This window comes from Mus pahari, chromosome 4 (genome assembly GCF_900095145.1).
Source record: "Mus pahari chromosome 4, PAHARI_EIJ_v1.1, whole genome shotgun sequence".
NCBI classification, from domain to species: domain Eukaryota; kingdom Metazoa; phylum Chordata; class Mammalia; order Rodentia; family Muridae; genus Mus; species Mus pahari.
In genome coordinates this window covers 39,072,369-39,091,600 of record NC_034593.1, presented here as the reverse complement: position 1 = coordinate 39,091,600, position 19,232 = coordinate 39,072,369, and the positions used below count along the sequence as shown (strand labels likewise).

General features: G+C 34.6%; 1 protein-coding gene across 2 annotated transcripts in view; it reads right to left on the bottom strand.

Moving 5' to 3' along the window:
• Positions 1–554: 554 nt before the first annotated feature.
• The window catches only part of Pcdh10 (protocadherin 10), a 59,142-nt gene continuing 40,464 nt past the window's right edge, over positions 555–19,232 (bottom strand). The window contains exon 5 of one of the 2 annotated variants that reach the window (XM_021195247.1): positions 555–3,679. In XM_021195247.1, coding sequence (XP_021050906.1) covers positions 3,609–3,679 — 71 coding nt within the window. In that variant the 3' untranslated portion in view covers positions 555–3,608. Of the gene's footprint in view, positions 3,680–16,141; positions 17,604–19,232 lie in introns of those variants that run through there. The other variant, XM_021195249.1, reaches the window with a different exon arrangement.

The window sequence follows — 19,232 nt, the reverse complement described above, 5'->3', positions numbered from 1 at the left end:
ACTCAGCTTGTCTTGTGTTGATGTGTGAATGAGATCTCTTTCATGTAAGAGATGTGACAAAGAGCACAGTGCTTGCCCCAGAGGTACCACTCACAGAGTACTCACTTTCTCAATAACCTCATAATTAGTTGGTCTTAAAAGCCAATCAGATGGACTTTGCTTTGTTTGTGCTATACTCTGTAGTCACATAAAAACCCACAGAAGAGATTTGGGTTTTTCTCATATTTTAACAAAATACCATCACTTATTTTACTTATCAGAAGATTTAAAAGAGATGATTCTTCACCACACAACTGTAAACATATTGGGTGAGGGGTTAGTTTTCTTTTCGGCTTCGTTTCATGTCACTATTTATAGACAGTATGTTCATTCAACAAGGATCCTAACGAATTCGTGGAAGGTTCCAGACTCAGAAAATAACATGGTTCTCCATTTATATACTAAAAATTGTTTTGTAGATTATCATTCCACATGGAAGTTTATATATGATCAAACTTAGATATCAGAGCTGATCTGAGTCTCTGCATTAGCCATACATTTTTTTTTTTGGAAGGACACATGGTTTTCAAGCAGTATAGGGAGTGATTAGGCAAACTTAGCATCTTTGTACATTGTCTATTTCCGACTTGTTCAGTTGGTTATCAATGGTGGTTCTAATGCTTTACATGAATTAATTTGGTAGAATCTTCCTGAAACATTTGAATTTTCAAATTTTCGTCATTTTTCCCAGGGGAAAAAACACATTTTAGAATGTTGTATTTGGGGGCAAGAGAGATGGCTCAGTGATTAAGAACACTGGCTACTCTTCCAGAAGTCATGAGTTCAATTCCCAGAAACCATATGGTACTCACAACCACATATAATTGTATCCAGTGCCCTCTCCTGGTGTGTCAGGAACAGCATGCTCGTATACATAAATAAATCTTAAAAAAAAAATAATGAGATGTGGATGCTTTGAGCCAACCATCAGACTGAGCTCAAGGACCCTGATGGGAGGAACTGGAGGAGCAGAGGGGTATTGCAACCCCATAGGAAGAACAGCATTGGCTGGCCAGACCCAGTGTTCCCAGAGACTAGATCATCAACCTAGAAGTGTATAGGGGAGTGCTGGAGCAGTGGGGCAGAAGAGGGTGGGTGGGAACACCATCATAAAGGCAAAGAGGAGGGAGCAGAGGGCAGATGTGAGATGGGAGTTTGTGGAGGGGTAACCAGGAAGTGAGATATCATCTGCGATGTAAACAAATGGAATGGTATTTTTTCTTGAATATTTTATTTTATTTATTTTATTTTAAATGTTTTCCCCTTTCTAGATCTCCCCTTCAGAAACCCCCTATCTCGTTCCCCCTTCCCCTGCCCCTATGAGGGTGCTCAACCACCCACTAACTCCCATCCTCCCAACTTGGTACACCCCTACACTTGGGCATTGAACATCCTCAGGCCTGATGCCTTCTATCAGATTAAGGCTGGTCCTCAATAGTAACAAAAACACCAGAAAGCTCAAATATACATAGAAGCTGGACAATGCTCTACTCAACGATAACTTGGTCAAGGAAGAAATAAAGAAAGAAATTAAAGATTTTTTAGAATTTAATGAAAATAAAGGTACAACATACCCAAACTTATGGGACACAAATGGAATGATTTATTAAAAAAGAAAAAACAAGAGAAAAGATTTAAAATGAATGTTGTGTTTTTAAAACGACAGATTCCATGCAAATTGGCAACTTTGTTTTCTTCAATTACACAGCTTAAATTATCATCATTTCCCCCTTCCATATTTTGAAGATTAATAAGTGTCAGGTTTTGAAAGATGTCAAAAATGGGGAAGCTCCCTAGCCTCGGTTGCAAACATGACCATCACATTCCATGGCCTCCACAGTTCTCTATGAATTGTGATTGGTTTCTGAGTATTCATAATTTTTTATTTCAATTGTAACTAATTAGTATCTCTTCATTCTGCAGAACACCAGAATTTAGGGAATTTTCCCTTAAACTAAATTTTTCTTTGGTTAACCATTTTGGGTCTTTTTTTTTCTTTTAATTTATATAAAATATAATTTTGTGAGAAGGCATGCTTTTTACATTAAAAAAGGAGGTTTTTTTTTATGTACACCTAGTTTGAAAAGACTAATTATGAGATCCATTTAACTGAAAGCAGTTAGGATAATTACAGCATATTGAACATTAACAGCACACACTCTTGAAATAAAGTTAGTTGCATGGAATCTGTTCTTAATAAGTTAAATGTTGATGGCAAGTTTTGACTTTACACAGACACACTAGCTTCTCTTACTTCCCATTGTTGGCAATAAAGAATGAAGGTACTTTAAATACTCTTCTAAAAAAAACTACATTCATTTAAATTTCTGTGTCTATGATCCCTTGAACTTTGAACTAGGAATAGTTGTTCCTTCCATGTCCACTGGGAACTGAATTCCAGTCCTCTGCAATAGCATTAAATGTTCTAAATTGGTAAGCCATCTCTACAGCCATCTACATACTCTGGATGTATCTGGTACTGGGCCTGGACACGCTCCCAGTGGAAGAGAACCCTCTGTTTGTGGTTGAGATCTGGAAAGGTTTGCTGTTGCCATGGGACTTTTCTATTGACTTCATGAAGTGTGATTTCCATCCCCTCTGGCATGAGAGTTTGGGTAGAAAATTCCTTCCTTATAACACTCCGTTTTATGATGGATTGTTCTGGAAATAGGTAAAGCTCTTGTTACACTGGATCTCTTGTTTCATGTCACAGGCATTCACACTTTGGTACTAAAAGAATAACAAATAGGAACGGATAAAGCCATTCCCAGTAGGATTAGACTGCTAGGAAAGACAGTCTCTGCAGTTAAAGATTCTTCAACATCTGTTAGAATGGGCAGTGCTATGTAGAGAGGTTCATTTCTATATCTCATTTTTGGATTGATGTACACGCACCTTTATATCCTTCAGTTCAATATAACATTTAGCCTTTCATGTTCTCAGTTTAAGCTACAGGGAATTCAAAGATATTTCAAAGTGTAATTATACCAATCTGCATATAAAAGGCTATATGTCCTACAGAGGGTTTTATAGAAAAGCATACGCTTTCAAAGAAGAAAATTAGAAGTAATTCCCACAACTGAAAGTCACCAGAGTTAATGCATATTTCATTTGATGAGAACATTTTTATTTTTTTAAGCCAATATATTAATACAGAAAATGGTGGGGATTGTGGTGTGTGTGTGTGTGTGTGTGTGTGTGTGTGTGTAAAGTGATAAGGGGTGAAATTGAAGTGACAGTTGAAGAGCAAAGCAAAGAAACAGCAAGTGCACATCATATATGTTGTTTGGAAAAATAGCCACATCACATGAGAGAAGTCAGTGCTTATATTACTGTAGCAGACAATGAGTTTCTCAGTAATCTATTATATTAGCTATCTAGTGTTGCTAAACGAGACTCCCAAGAAGAGAGCAGTGTAATCCTCCCATATTTATCTCACAGTTTGTGTGGTTTGGAATTAGTGCAGCTCAGTTAGTGCCTGGCTGAAGTCTCCCAGATTTTCAGTCTAGCTGTTGGCTGGGCGCAGTCTCCTCGGAAAGCTCAAGTTGAGAATAGGCTTCTGAGTTCAGTCATGTGGTTGGTTGCTTGCCTCCATCGTTCGTCAAATGAGCCTCTCCACGCAGCTGCATCCACAGCATTTCTGCAAACAGCACAGAAACAAGAAAACAGTGTACACGGGGCTTCTCAGAAAGGAAACCTTGGATGCTGTTCTACCCTGACTTCACAGGGGAGTCCTCTGCCCACACCCTCCCACCCGGATTTCTAAGAAGGGGTTTCTTATATTCCACCTTCTTTCAGGAGAAATCTTTGTATGACAGAGGCTGTCACCCTTCGTTATGTTCATGTAAAGTCATTTTGCAAACTTTATATGCCCCATACAGGGGAACTATAGTGGAGGGGAAGGGGAGCGGGGGAGGGGAGGGTATAGGGGACATTCAGGATAGCATTTGAAATGTAAATGAAGAAAATATCTAATAAAATAAGTTAAAAATGCAAATGACCTTTTAAGATAGAAGTCCTTTGAAGATTTTTAAACTGAAGGAACATATAGTTTTTTTTGATGAGAAGATTAATTAATTTATTTATTTTCCCATTTTTATTAGATATTTTCTTTATTTACATTTCAAATGCTATCCTGAAAGTTCCCTATACCCTCCCCCTGACCCTGCTCCCCTACCTACCCACTCCCACTTCTTGGCCCTGGCATTCCCCTGAGCTGGGTCATATAAAGTTTGCAAGACCAAGGGGCCTCTCTTCCCAATGATAGTCAACTAGGCCATCTTCTGCTACATATGCAGCTAGAGACACGAGCTCAGGGGGTACTGGTTAGTTCATATTGTGGTTCCACCTACAGGGTTGCAGCCCCCTTCAGGTCCTTGGGTACTTTCTCTAGCTCCTTCACTGGCTGACTTCAATAGCTGACTGTGAGCATCCACTTCTGTGTTTGCCAGGTACTGGCATAGCCTCACAAGAGGCCGTTATATCAGGGTCCCTTCAGCAGAATCTTGCTGGCATGTGCAATAGTATCTGGGTTTGGTGGCTAATGAAGGGATGGATCCCCGGGTGGGGTAGTCTCTGGATAGTCCGTCCTTTCATCTTAGCTCTAAATTTTGTCTCTGTATTTATATCCTTTCATGGGTATTTTGTTCCCTATTCTAAGGAGGAATGAAGTATCCACTGGATGGTCTTCCCTCTTGGTTTTCTTAAAAACAATGAATTTATGAAATTCTTGGGCAAATGGATGTATCTGGAAGATATCATCCTTAGTGAGGTAACCCAATCACAAAAGAAGTCACTAGATATACCCTCACTGATAAGTGGATATTAGTCCAGAAACTTAGAATACCCAAGATACATTTTGCAAAACACAGGAACATATAGTTTTAAACAAACTCTTCAGCTATGTTTTCAAGCATATTGCTTTTCAAATTAAACTTTTTTTTAATTCAGAAAGACTTTTACACTTAAAAGTGAAAAAGTGATATGATTTTTTTTTTAGGAAAAATATCCTTTGAGGGGGAATTAGCATTTAAGAAACCTCACAAATATAATTGTGTGATTCTAAACCTAACAAAGTACTTAGCAGAAACCTTGAGCAGCATATGGTTATCCCAGTCCCACACAGTAAACTGTGTCTGCATGTGCCAATTCTTAATTACCAGCTCATTAACACGCAGGTGTCAATTGCTGGTGGCAAAGGCAATACCCACATGGCCTAGTTTCTGTCATGCACAGTGTAATTAAATTGACCTCCAGTGCTGAAGCTTGCTAGTTTCCTGATACTATTTAGGCACTAATTCAGGTCCTAATCAAATTAGGACAAAATGGCAAATAAACCAATATAATAAAAGAAAATAATGCTATTTTATGCTATTTTTTAAAAACTGGCTCTTCATATGGAAATATAACCTTAAAAAGAATTCTCTAGATAATTACTGGTGCTAGATAGAACAAACAAGAATTTACATCCCATATATTGGAGGTCCGCAAGCCCAATGCACCTCTAATAAGGGTAAAGTTTTTGAAACAAAAAAAAAGGGGGGGGAGAGTATTCTAAAAGTGACATTTAGGCAAATGAATGGTATTTGATGTAATTTTATTGATTGATATATTATGAAAAAAAAGAATACATTGATTACTTTTATACTTCTTATCATTAATTCAAAATATGATTCCTTCTCAAACATATTAGCTCTTTCCAACAGAGACATAGTAATAATCAAATTATATTAATAGGGATTTTACATGTAAGATTTTCTAACTATGTAGTCATAACCCTTAAAGCCATGATTATCCTCTGATGGTCTTCCATGAGTACCTCACAGGTTTGCTCACTACGGTGGAAACTTCATTTTCAAGCTTCTCATTAAAGAAACAGAAGAGGCCAATTTTTGTACTCATTTTTCTTCCTCTTAAAGGATTTTAGTGGAAAAAAAGTCAACACACTAGAAGCAATAAAAGAAAAAGCATTTCTTACATTTGGGGAATGTTTAAGCACCATTGGGTGTGCCTGACATAATAATATTGACATTTATTTCTCAGTGACAACAGGAGTAGGAGAAAAATTGAAAATTAATTCCACAGAAAATTCCAAAGGCTCAAAAAGTGATCCAGCAAATTAGCTGAGGAACAAGATTGAAACTAAGTCACAAGCAGGATTTTAAAATGCCATCAAGAAGTCATTAGATGCACAGTTGCCCCTATCTACCTGCACAGGTAGGTGATGGAGTGTTCATTCTAGTTAGAATTGAGGTTTATCCTCTTGGAGGTTAACACGGACAGTATTTGGATTGGAAGACAGCAGGCAGAGTTTAATGTCTGACCGTCATACTAGAAAAGTCTGGGATTTTAGTCTTCCAAGTTTTGTTTCCTGATTAACTTTCAGAGTCCAAGAACCCAGAATTATGCCTTTACGCAGAAGATATGAAAAATATCTCTCTTGAACAGCTAACTTAAGAAAAATATACCTAAAGACAGAGACATAGATTCTCTAATTAAATGATTTGTCTAAATAACTCTAAATACCTATATACCCAATAAACACTTCTCACCAACAGTTTACCATTCAAATTTTATTATAAAGATAATCAATTGATGCATTTCTATCTTTCTGCTTTTAATTATAGCATAAGTCTTAAATGTGCAAGGAAAACCTGTACCATTGTGTTGCCTTTATTTATATAACAATTTCACCATAATTCCAAGAAATAGACACTAATCATTGAGGTGTCTTTCATCCATATATTGAGTTCAAATTTTATTGTAATCATAGTAATGCATTTTTATTCTATCTTATTGAAATGATGTTGGAAAGTCTTAATTTGTGCCAGGAAAATCTGTACCATTGTGTTACCTCAATTTATGTAATCTTTTTATATCACTTCCAAGAAAGAGACACTATTGATTGACATGTCTCTCATCTCAGACATTCAGATGAATGGAGAAAAATATAAAATGTAGGAAAATGGTTGAAATGACTCACTTGAGGAATATAAAACAAAACTCGTTAGAATTAATACTATAAATGTAACAATAAATTGTTAAGCCCAATGGAAGATTGACTGGTAAAGATGGAAGATGGAAATCTTAAAAAGATGGAAATCTTAAAAAGATTAGAAGATAAAACACTTAATAAACAAAACCAATATAATCTTAGAAAGCAGACATTGAAACTAAGTTTAAAACAAAAACAAAAACAGCAGTTAATAGAGAAACTACCTTAAGTGATAAGGTGTCTGTGATAAAGGAAAGTAAACAAAAATAAATAATAACTGAAGAAATTCTTTAAAATACAAAAGAAAAGCTCAATTGATGGTTCAGAGAATTTACCAAGTGCCTTTAGCATAAATTTAAACCAATATACTTCAATATATATTATGAGCTTTCACAAATGATAATAAAGTGATTATTCCATACATTTACAAAGATGTTAGAGAACCTTTAGAAAGCCATGATTTATCAGAACTTTATATTCTGGAAGACAGCATTTTGACCCTACTCAAACAATCTAAGAATGGAGAATTAATCATAGGAGGTATCACTAGTTCTCAGATAGCCTGATGACTGGTTGTTCAGGGCAGCTTAGTGGCTCTGTCTTTATGCTATCTGATTCAAATGGTTCTTCTCACTTCCAAAAATTTTTATCCTAGTTACCATTAACTGTCGACACAGCTAAGAGTTACACGAGAAGAGAATTTCAGTTGAGGTATTGCCTATATCAGATTGGACCATGGGTGTGTCTGTGGGAACTGTCTTTATTGTTATTGATTAAAAAAAAAAAAAGTGGCAATGCCCATTGTGGGAGGCACCACTCTTAAGGAGGCATTGCTGGGTTAAGATAGCCAAGATGAGTGTGTAAGACAGCAAGTAGCATTCTTCCATGCTTTTGCCATCCAGTTCTGCTTTGAGTTCTTGCCCTGACTTCTCATAGTGATATACTGTGAGCTCAAAGTGTAAATCACAGAAATTGTAGGACAGGTAGTGGTAGTCCAAAGCCTAGCCTTACATGTCTAGAAATTCCAATTACATGTGTGGATAGACCATTCTTAAGTAACGCTCCAGACAAGATGGTCTGTGAACAGCTGCTCCCCAGCTTCTCAGATGACTACATTTTCCTAGGATGTGACTGAGTCTGTGCAAGGACTAGTGACCTCACCATGGGTATAATGTATACCTATCATTCACTTCTGACTGACCTACATCCCCAGCCCATTCAGCCATGTCTTCAAATAAAGATATCTTCCTTGTTTCAGTCTCATGTACCTCACAACAACTGGCCTGTTATGCAGCTGGAAGCTGTATTTGATTCCTGAAAAAAATATCTAGGCTTATATATGATGACAGTGAACAGCTTGCTATTGGTTCGGCCACAATTCAATAATACAAGATGATGGATATCACTACCCATGCTATATGGAACACTTTTCAAGCTCGTATTGTTGAAAGTGACAATGACATTTATTTAATTTCTCAAAATAGATAATGCTGAGTTGTGTTTGTGCCTAAGTGGTATGGGCAGGTCTATGTGCACATGTGTGAATGTAGGCACAGGAAGTCAGCATGAATTGTCTTCTATCTTTTTCCAAATTACATTTTTTGTGACAAAGGCTCTCTCTATATATATGAATCTATAACTTCTAAATTTAGTTAACCTTGCTGGCCAGTTAGCCCTAGGGATCGTTCTGTAATTTCTTCCACAGTATTGGGACGATAGATGTGCACCCTTTCTCCAGTCTTAGTGCTGGGAATGGGTCTCAGGTAACTTACAAACTGAGCTATCTCCTTTGATTCAACAATGTTGGTCTCTTGAGTAGAGCACCAATCAAATTTCATGTCCCTCTAGATTCTAGACAGATTAAAGGAAATAAATTATGACTTCCTTAGGTTACGTCCACTCAAGCTTCAGAGTAAAAGGCAAACCCTTCCTTGTTAGAGTTACAGTTATATAAATCCCCACTCCCTATGGTTTCCATTGCCCAAACTAAAAACACATGTCTTTCAGTTTTCTTTGTTGTCACTTCCAGAGAACGTTCATCAAACGCATGGTTTTCAAAGCTGAGTATCAGCCTGGTCTCCCTCCACTTGGTCATGTGCCTACTTTCCATCCTATGGAGGCACTGATGCTTTCTAGAAATCTCAGCTTATCTTCAAAGTATAAATTCATGTCAACGTTTTAAAGATCTTACTGTGAAATTAGAGTTGTGAGACTTCATAACTGCCATGTTCAAGGGGGCTTCCAACAGTACTGTGCATTATTACCTACTCTTGATGACTAGAACCTAGCCAAATAAGTTGTTTTGTTTTGTTTTGTTTTGTTTTGTTTGTTTCCATCAGATGGAACTGGGCAAAACCTTTTCTTCTTGCTCACAAATAGAATGGACAACAATGTCTTGCTCATCTGATTTTCTGTTCCTGGATGTAACCTCAGTGACACTCAGTGTTCTGTTTAGTGCCTGCTCACATGTGACACCTTTCTGTCTTTCTCATCTGTCTATCCAACATTAGGTAAATATCTTATCTGTTCCTATAATCTGAGGGTAGAACTTCTTCACTAACTAATGTCATGAATGCTTGGCAATTTCAAGAACCCCTCCCACCTCTTCTTATTTTTCTTTGTGTATGTCATTAAATCAATTGAACTATATTAAGCTGGCACGCGTAGAGTTTAGAGAGTAGCTCACTGAGGCACAGTATATTTACAAGGAAGTAAAATAACAGGATGGTCTAAGGGAGTGGTTCTCAACTTTGGGGTCACAACCCCCTCAAGAATGTACACCAGATTTTACTTTGCAATTCATAACAGTAACAAAATTGCAACTATGAAGCAGCAACGAAAGAATTTTATGATTAGGGATCACCAAAACATGAGGACCCTGTATTAAAGGGTCACAGCATTAGGAAAGTTGAAAACTGCTGTAAAGAGAAGGTGAAACACTGGATCTTTCAAGGATGTTTCTTAAGCTTACCAGGATGTAAGCAACTCAAAATAACTTCAGGGATTTCCCTAAACTAAAAAGATTCAAAGGGCTCCTCTTTGCCTAAGAGTGCATAAGTAGCAGGCCCTGCTGAACTTCATTCTCTGGTAAATTGAGCTTCTTGAAACAAGCAAGACCCACCCCCTCCAGACCCAGAAAAGCCTAGAAGAAGCTAAGAACAAGGGAACTTCATGTTGCTCTTAATGGGTCAATAGATGCATTCTCTCTCTCTCTCTCTCTCTCTCTCTCTCTCTCTCTCTCTCTCTCACACACACACACACACACACACACACACACACACATGCACACTCCTTTCTGATTTAGCGTTTTAGTATGTTGTAATGCCTGCTATCTTCCTATAGTTCTTGTAAATACTTTTATAAGTGATAATAGTTTTCACATAATATCAAAAGAAATCATCAATCTTGGAGTTATTTCATGGTGTCAAAAACCCTAGGCCAGTATAGCAACCATTGAATACATTTATAATTTGAGATTCTCAAGACTAACTCTGTGCTTACTAAAAATCCTCCTATATCACCAATTACCCACACTTTTAAGAGAAATGGAATGATGGAGATATTTAAATTTTGCTATTTGTTACATTATTGATTGTATTTTTAAAATATGAAGATAGAAATCTTTCACTGGGCTAGAAAGATGGCTCAGTGACTAAGAATACTTATTATATAAATTTGATTACCAACATCCACATAAAAAAGGAAATCACAACTGCCTGTAACTACAGCTCCATGCAATCCAAAGTCATCTTCTGGTCTTCTCAAGAACCGGAAAAACACATGGCATACTTTCACACAAAACACATATGTATAAATAAGAAAAAATCAATCTTTTTTTAAAGGGAGAAATAAAATTTCATTTATTTTAGAACAGAGCTTACTTTCTGGCTTAGGTATTCACCCACATTAATGCCTCTGTCTGTCTTTGTCCTGTCTCTAATAGTACAGAGAAAAGTTACTTATAAAACAGGAGGAGAAAGAAAAGAATAAGGATTCTCATTCAAATAACCTGACTGCCATGTGAAGGCAAGGTCCTTTGTCTCCAAAGACTGGTTAAGGAATTCTAGAATAATCATCCAAGGAAAATAAAGGGACAAAATATCACACACTTATCACCATCCACACGATGGTCCCACTTAAGTTTCCACATGAATTAATAAATCCTTTTAAATGGAAATGCTTCTTTGGAGGCATCAACTTGATTACTGAGGAGTACGGATTGCATTCTTTTAATTGGGAAATATAAAGGAATTTACTAAATTCAAAAGAATAATATAATTCTAGAAATGTTTTGAACATCAAAGGGTAACACTAAGGAAGTGGGCTCTCACTAGGCAGAGGTCTCCAATTACAACCGTTAAACAGTCCAGTTGCACTGAGCACATACTGAAGGCTGCCTCAAGTAATTTTCAAAGTGAATAGAAGACATGTAAAAATGATAATTATGTGCAAGAAAGATCCCATCAAATGTACAGTACTCCCAACAAATGTTCAGAAAGGCCATTGGCATCAAAGGTGTAGCTATGGTACATTCAGATTTCTGCATTTTTCAATCATAGAAATAAGTTATCCTGTTAGAGTTGCTGAGGAAGCTGAAAAAAGATCAATCCTCTGATAGGGATGAATTTATTTAGTGCTCTGCATTCTGCATGCAAACAGAGTGACAGAGCTGATGAATGGATACTCAAAGAAGTGTAGACTCACCTTCAGGATTTGAAATGATCCTTGCTTAACTACAACTCACCAGTAGGCTGGGATGTTTTCCATTTGTAGATTGTGTTCTACAGTGTTTAAAATCAATGATGGTGATAAGGTGATTTCAATGATAATAATAAAACTGATGTTAGTGACAACCTATCTATAGTTTACCAGTGTGCTATAAATTTCCTATAAAGAACCTTACCTAATTCTCAGAAAAAAGTTCTATAATTAGCAATACTTATCTAGATTGCATAGAGAGCAGTGTTATTATCAAAATGAAGCAACTTTTCAAAATATCTTCCTTCATTTTCTGTCACATGAAATTGTTTAAATTAGAAATGGAGATCATATCATTCAATATGTAGCAAACATTTGGGGGAATGATTCATTGTAAAAATGGTGTTTCACAGGGTACCCCGTTTCACACATATATATGTAATTTTTAAAAATGAACTATTGTCTTCTATATGAAGGATGTTCTTTGATACTGTTTAGTTCTATTTTCTTACTGTGATTATTTTGCTTTATGTATTTTCAGGTTAATATCTATTCTAAGTCAATCTCAACATTCACTGATTATTTCAATCACTTAATTTTCATCGTTTCACCATTATACATTTTTTTTTCATTTTTTTGCATTCTTAATCAAATTAGAAATTTTGTGAAAGAATATAATAGATCCTTATAACTTGTGATGGCCAAAACTAGGTAAGTAGAATTTTTTTTTTTTTACCTCTATGATGTATTTTATTTTATTTAAAAACTGTTGCTATGGTCGTCAGAACGGATGACAACAGAGATAAGAAAGAACATAGGCAAACCATAATTATTACCTTTTATGGAGAATTATAATCCCAGTTCATCCTTTCTACAGAAAAGAAGCTCAAAGAAAAAGAAATGCCTCGCCCTTTCCTTGCTGGCTGATAAGATGAAGCTTTTAAGTTGAGTGTGTTCAGGTTGAACTAATGAAAAGTACTTACACTGATCACATGGGAGAATAAGAAGTACACTGTTTCTATCTTTGGCTCCTTGAAAGCAAAGTTTCTATAGATCTAATTTCGATGATTTTGACATTATATAAGATGCACCTCTCCTGTCATTCATAGTTTCTTTTCTGAAAATGACACATATTTGACTTTTTTCTTGTATTTCCCATGAACTTTGATTATGAAGTGACAGTTTCTCTCATTTTAGAAACTGTTTACCTTATTGCTTGCAGACACTCAGATTGTATGTGCAATTTATTCATGTGTTAACATTTGTGAATCCATGATATTACTTCAAAAGCTTTAAGTTAAAATAATCTAGCACTAATTTGAAAAATGTTGACTTAAAAGATTTGTTAGGGGTAATCCTGAGATTCATGTGGAATTGTATGCCGACACTCAATCTCTAAACACGAAAAATTCTTCAAAGTCTCCCATATGCTATTTCAAGTGATACACAATTTTGAGCAGATGTTCCTTTGACCTGTGATATTAAGACTAAATTTACTGAAAGTACTCTCTCTTTCAGCATCAGTCATTTTTATACATAGGGTCATGTTTACCACTGATGATTTTATTCAAAGCTCCCATGACGTCAGTGGAAGATCCATGCATGGAAAGATGGTGTGATATGTATCCTAGTTTTATTTATTTTGTATGTATACAGCAGTATAAAATAATATATTACATTTACACACATTTTACTTATGTATGGTTATAGCATTCACAGTAACAACACTGCAATTAAGACTGAAACTCATGTGTTAGAATACCCTGTTTTCACTCACAGATAATTGTATCAGACATGTCCACAGAACTGAAGCTTGCTGCTCACATTCAGCTCAAGGACATACAGATGTTTGGGAAGTGAGAGTTCTGTCTTCCAGAATTTTTTAAGTTGCATGTGAAAATGTAATATTTTCTGCATCCAGAATGCAGTATTTTCACACTCCTCAAAAAACATCTGGGGAGAAAAACTTCAGACTAAGCATCTGACGAGTTTTCAAGAAAAGATTTTTTTTTCTAAATTTACAAATACTTGAAAAATAACAGTGATTAGAAACACATGCATGCACACTAAAAGTATTAGAATCAAAGTCATATTATTGCCTGCTATACTCTGGCGGCACACAGCTACCAGCATTCTGACAGAATGCTAAGATCTAAAATCTAAGCCAAGTGTTTGCAGAAAATATTCTCTACTGAACGTTTCACAGATTACTGCATAAAGGTTTTGTCCAACTTCTCAGGGGGATATTTCTTGAAGTACTAACAATATACAAAATAACTTTACTACTTCAGGATGTAGAAAATATTAAATTTAGCAATTTTCTGGTATTCCTTGTTTAAAAAAGGAACATAAAATGGATGTTAATGCAAAGCCTTTACCACTACAAAATTAGACTTGAGGAAGGATTAAGAACACACAAAAAAATTGCCAGTATGAGAAAATATGATTCCAGCAAAATCATTGAGTGTACCAATATTAAAGGTTTTGTAGGTCTGTGGGTATTTATGCCACACATTGTTGTGAAGGAGAAAACTAAACATAATGACAAAAACAATGTCATTATCTTTCAATACCATAAATTCCTTATTTATCTTGGCAAAGATTCATCACCTTCAGTTTGATCAACCGAACTCTATGCACAACTCTGCAAGATTCTATAGTAATATCAATGCCTACTTTTGAGAGCCTATATGTCAAGAACTGCTGGGAATATTTTTCTTCCATTTCATGGCAAAGCAAAAGGAATTCAACATTTCAGAGTATCTGAGGAAAAATTATAGCACAAACAAGAAACAAAAGAGAATGAATAATGAAAATATTTATATCCTCTATATAATTTCTAAGTCACAATGTTGGATAAAGGCATTGCATTTAATATTTTCCTAAAATTAAATATACATGTTTCCTAAAAACGGTGACACATTAATATCATTGACATTGTTATATCTTTGATTTCATTATGATGCAATATTTATAGACTTGACTTAAGGTGATTTTACAAAATTAGGCTCACAGATTAAAATTATAACTTTACATGTGATGAAATATTCCTAAAAATTGTCATTTGACATACCATTAAAAACGTACAACACTCTTTCCACAGGAAAATTTTTTGAGTTTTACTGCTCTAAAACTAATGAGACTAAATAAGGAGTAAATTCCACTTTTTTATTGGAAGTGTATTATGGATGAAACATTGTCTAATACTATCATTTCCTTGAGCATGTACACAATATTAGCAGACTGAATATGGAAACAAACATATTAAATGTGAAAATTACACTGCCTCTCCTTCATGTGTTGCTGAAGCTACCTGTAGTATTTCATTGTTCTCTTGTTTCACTGCTTTTTTTAAATAGGCATTCTCATTGAAACATAATAATTTAGTCAATTTACTGAAACCGTATCTCCATTGTCACTTCTAATTTATCCTGCATGCAATAAGTGATGAATGATACTAGCATTTAATGTTGTGTGTTTTAATAATTTGGTTTGTCAGATTGTGTATGTTTTGGTAGAATGATGACATAATTTAAAACTACAGTACAAATTACTCTAGAGAGTTGCTATGATAAATAGAAATTGCTAGCACATAACTATCTATCAGAAAAGGATGTATAACATATATTGCATATGATCTGAAAGATTTTTAAAAAAAATTTTAAATTAAATGAATTAGTACAACTGTTGCTTGTGAGGTAAGCATGAAAGATGAACATGGATGTTAAGCCAGGACTGTAAATTGAAGCAAAAATGATTTTAGTACTAAGTGGTTGAAAAAAATTTCTTGATTTAAAAGTAATTAGAAAAAACAAACCTTCTCTCAGTTAAATTATATATAACATCTTCTCACTAAAATAGTCTATCACATAATATGCCATACACTTGAGAAAGGACAGCTGTGGCACCCAGTGTGTGCATGTGCTTTGGAATCACACATAATCAACTGGTGTCTTTTTCAAATGGTCCCTCAGAGACAGGATGATGTTTACATTATGTTGCTATAAGCTAATTGGTGTATTATAATACATCATTACGTAATTTGGCAGCATCAAAAGAATGACACTAAATATAACGCTAAACTAATTTAAAGTTTGTTTTAAGTCATAAGAAATTAGATGGAGTTCATTTGTTAAGTGTCACATTTTAGTCTATTCTCTATCATTCTGTAGTTCAAACTAACAATGAGCATATAACTAAATGAAAATGAAAATTATCACTTCAAAACGAGCCTATAATTTGGGCTTGGTAAATATCTTGATATCATTCTGCAGTCTTTTATAGGGCAGTTAAATTTTTTCCATGAATTGCTTGGATGAATCTCTCATACATTCTCTGATTCTTATCCATCCCCTGTTTCAACAAGCAACAGACAACAGCATAAAAAACATGTGAACTAAAGGAAAATATGTCTTTCTGAATTTAATAATTAACCTTGTTGACATGAAAGTAAAAGACAAAATTAATTTTTCAAGGCTGACCAATGAAGAATATTCTCATTAATAAAACACTGACTAAATTTAAGCTATAAAAATTTCACATATAATTGAAACAGTAATGTATCATGTTTCTATCTCCAAATTTATTTAATGTTTTTTTTAAATTTAGAGACTTCTTAAATATTTTTATTGTTAATACATACCAGCTCAGATAATTATTTTATATACCTCTATATATTCATATATAGAGTTATAGATTTTTATTTATGTTTACTTAAGAGTCACAAAACTATGTAAAACTATGTAAAATAAAATGCTATGAATTATATGATGAGAACGTCTTAAAATAGTAATCTTCAGTTACATATTTTACACCACAAAATGTACAGACACCCAGTTTTTTCCTAACAACAAATACAGGTGAATTTATAGTTTCTTTATAAAAGCTTTAAGTGATGCTAAATTCAGAAGCCGTGGGAATAGAATCGGAATCATGTAGACTGCTCGATGTTTCGAAACTACATCTTCTGTGCTCCGCCTGGCAATATTAACAGCTACATCTATCTTTGGCATTGAAAATTCACAATGAGTTCTTGACAAAATTTTGCAGCTTATAACTTCACTTTCTTTTAAAGAAAGAAGAATACAGGATTGAGCAAGGTATGAAAATTAGGACAAACTATTGATAGTATTTCTCAGTTAATCTTAGGGACCCTGAATTGCCTTCTGTTTTATTGTATGGTGAGGGCTGTATGAATCCATTTAAAAACCAACTAATTTGTATCACGTCTTAGGAAAATTATATAATATAATATATATTTTATATTTATTTAGAAGCTTTGAAATAGTACAGTAAACACTTTGCAACACGGTGTATAAACTACAGAATGTCTTTGATATTTTTGTGGGTCTTTAGGATACAACATTTATTTTAATAGCCCACAGATGAAAAGAACATAGTCACATCTCTCGTGTAAAGTTGGGATAGTTTGGGGAACACTTGGTCACACAAAAATAATATAAAACAGTCAAGTTTAAAACAGTGATATTGCATTTATAATGCACAAATTTCTTTTATCTTGATGACTGGCTTCTCATGGTGAATATAAACATCTAAAGGGCTCAGTGACATTTGGAGAGAGAAGGATAGATAGTGCTGTAAACAGGCACACACTGATCGGAGAGGCAACGCTGGTTGCCTATGGAGTTTCTACAGTCTGCACATTTCAACTCATTTCTCAGGCCTGCTGAGAGCAATTAGGTCCTACACGTGGCCACGATGACTCCGCTGGAAATCTAACACTCAGCTACACACAACTAACTGGATGGCCAAGATAATGAAGTTGAAAAGTTGACGCTTTTGTTGGTCGACTCTGTGCAAATCATACTGCTTCGCGTAAGCTGCAGAATTGACTAGCATATCCTTTTCCGCGCTGTGAAAAAGAAAGAAAAATACTCTAAGAAAAAGTGGTTGACGTTTGGAGTTTAGAACTGCACATTTCTGCACACGAAATCAGACAAGAGGAAACTCAGGGAAACCCTGGGTTGGACCCACATCGTGTCACAAAGCTGCAGAAACATCCCAGTGTCTAGTAGTCACTGCAGTTCAGATCTTCGGCATTCTGAAATTTACACTTTTTACATTTTAGAAATCCCTTCTGGATGGGAACTACATATTTAACGTGGCGATGACAAATTTATACAAAACTTAATTTTTAAATTATCTTTAGAACAACTCCTGCTTCACTGTTTATGAATATATAATCAAAGTTTGGAAAAAAAATAAATGTATAAACATTATACCGCTAGAACAAGTCTTTTTAAAAAAAAAAAAAAAAAAACTACAAATAGGGCTGGTGAGATGGCTCAGCAGGTAAGAGCACCCGACTGTTCTTCTGAAGGTCCTGAGTTCAAATCCCAGCAACCACATGGTGGCTCACAACCATCTGTAAGGAGATCTGACTCCCTCTTCTGGAGTTTCTGAAGACACCTTAAATATACTTACATATAATAAATAAATAAATATTAAAAAAATAAAAAAATGTGTGTGGTGTGTGTAAGAGGGAGGGTGATATGTTTTTTGTTTTTTAAAAACTACAAATAATTTTATATCTAAATTTACCTTGATAAACTTTAAAATTATGCATGTTTTAATCTCAAACTAGGAAAATATTTATGGTTTTCAAAAATTCAAAGATGTCTCACATTCTGTACTTTTATTTATCTCATTTTTAACATTATATAATAGATGTATTGATACAATTCTCTAAAATATTTTCATGGAATGTCATTTTAAGCAGCTTTATATGTAATAAGAATCATTGTTTTTCTCAGAAGAAGTCTAATAGCAAAATAAGGGAAAATATATTATGTCATGTTTCCAGTCCTAAAAAATATGTGTATAAAAAAAACCAGCACCTGAATTTCATTATATAGATTACTTAGTAGTAGTGTTAAAATTTGTTTTAATCATTTACATAGTTTTGAGAATATTTTACCTTAAAAAAACAGAACAGGAATTATATCACTTAATTCAGCATCTAATCTGAAAAAAAACTTAGATATAAACTTAGATATAAAGATATACCAAATATTATATAATTCAATTAAAAATCAAATCAAGAATACATATATTTCAATAGAAACTAAAGATTTCAGTATGTACTATAATGGGATCACTTTAGTCCAATGAGAATTCCTTTTTTTTTTAAACAAAATTTAATATGTTGATGGAATTATTGTTGATGTTCGATGCTGATATTTCTACTACTTTCAAGTAAATGGTCTATCTTCTCAGTTCCTTTAACCTGATACTCATATATATTCTTCCTCAAAAACTCAGTTTCTGATCAGTGAAGCAATCTGCACACATGCCCGCTGGAACTGTAAATATCAGACAGTCCTGTGAACAGAAATTAGATCCAATGTGAGGATATGTACTTACTGCATAGTAACAATTATGGAAGTTACCAAAAGTGATTTAGGTTTTTTTTTTTTTTTTTTTTTTTTTTTTTTAGAGGTTCCCTGTATCTCATGATACAATGCAATACATGTAACACTGA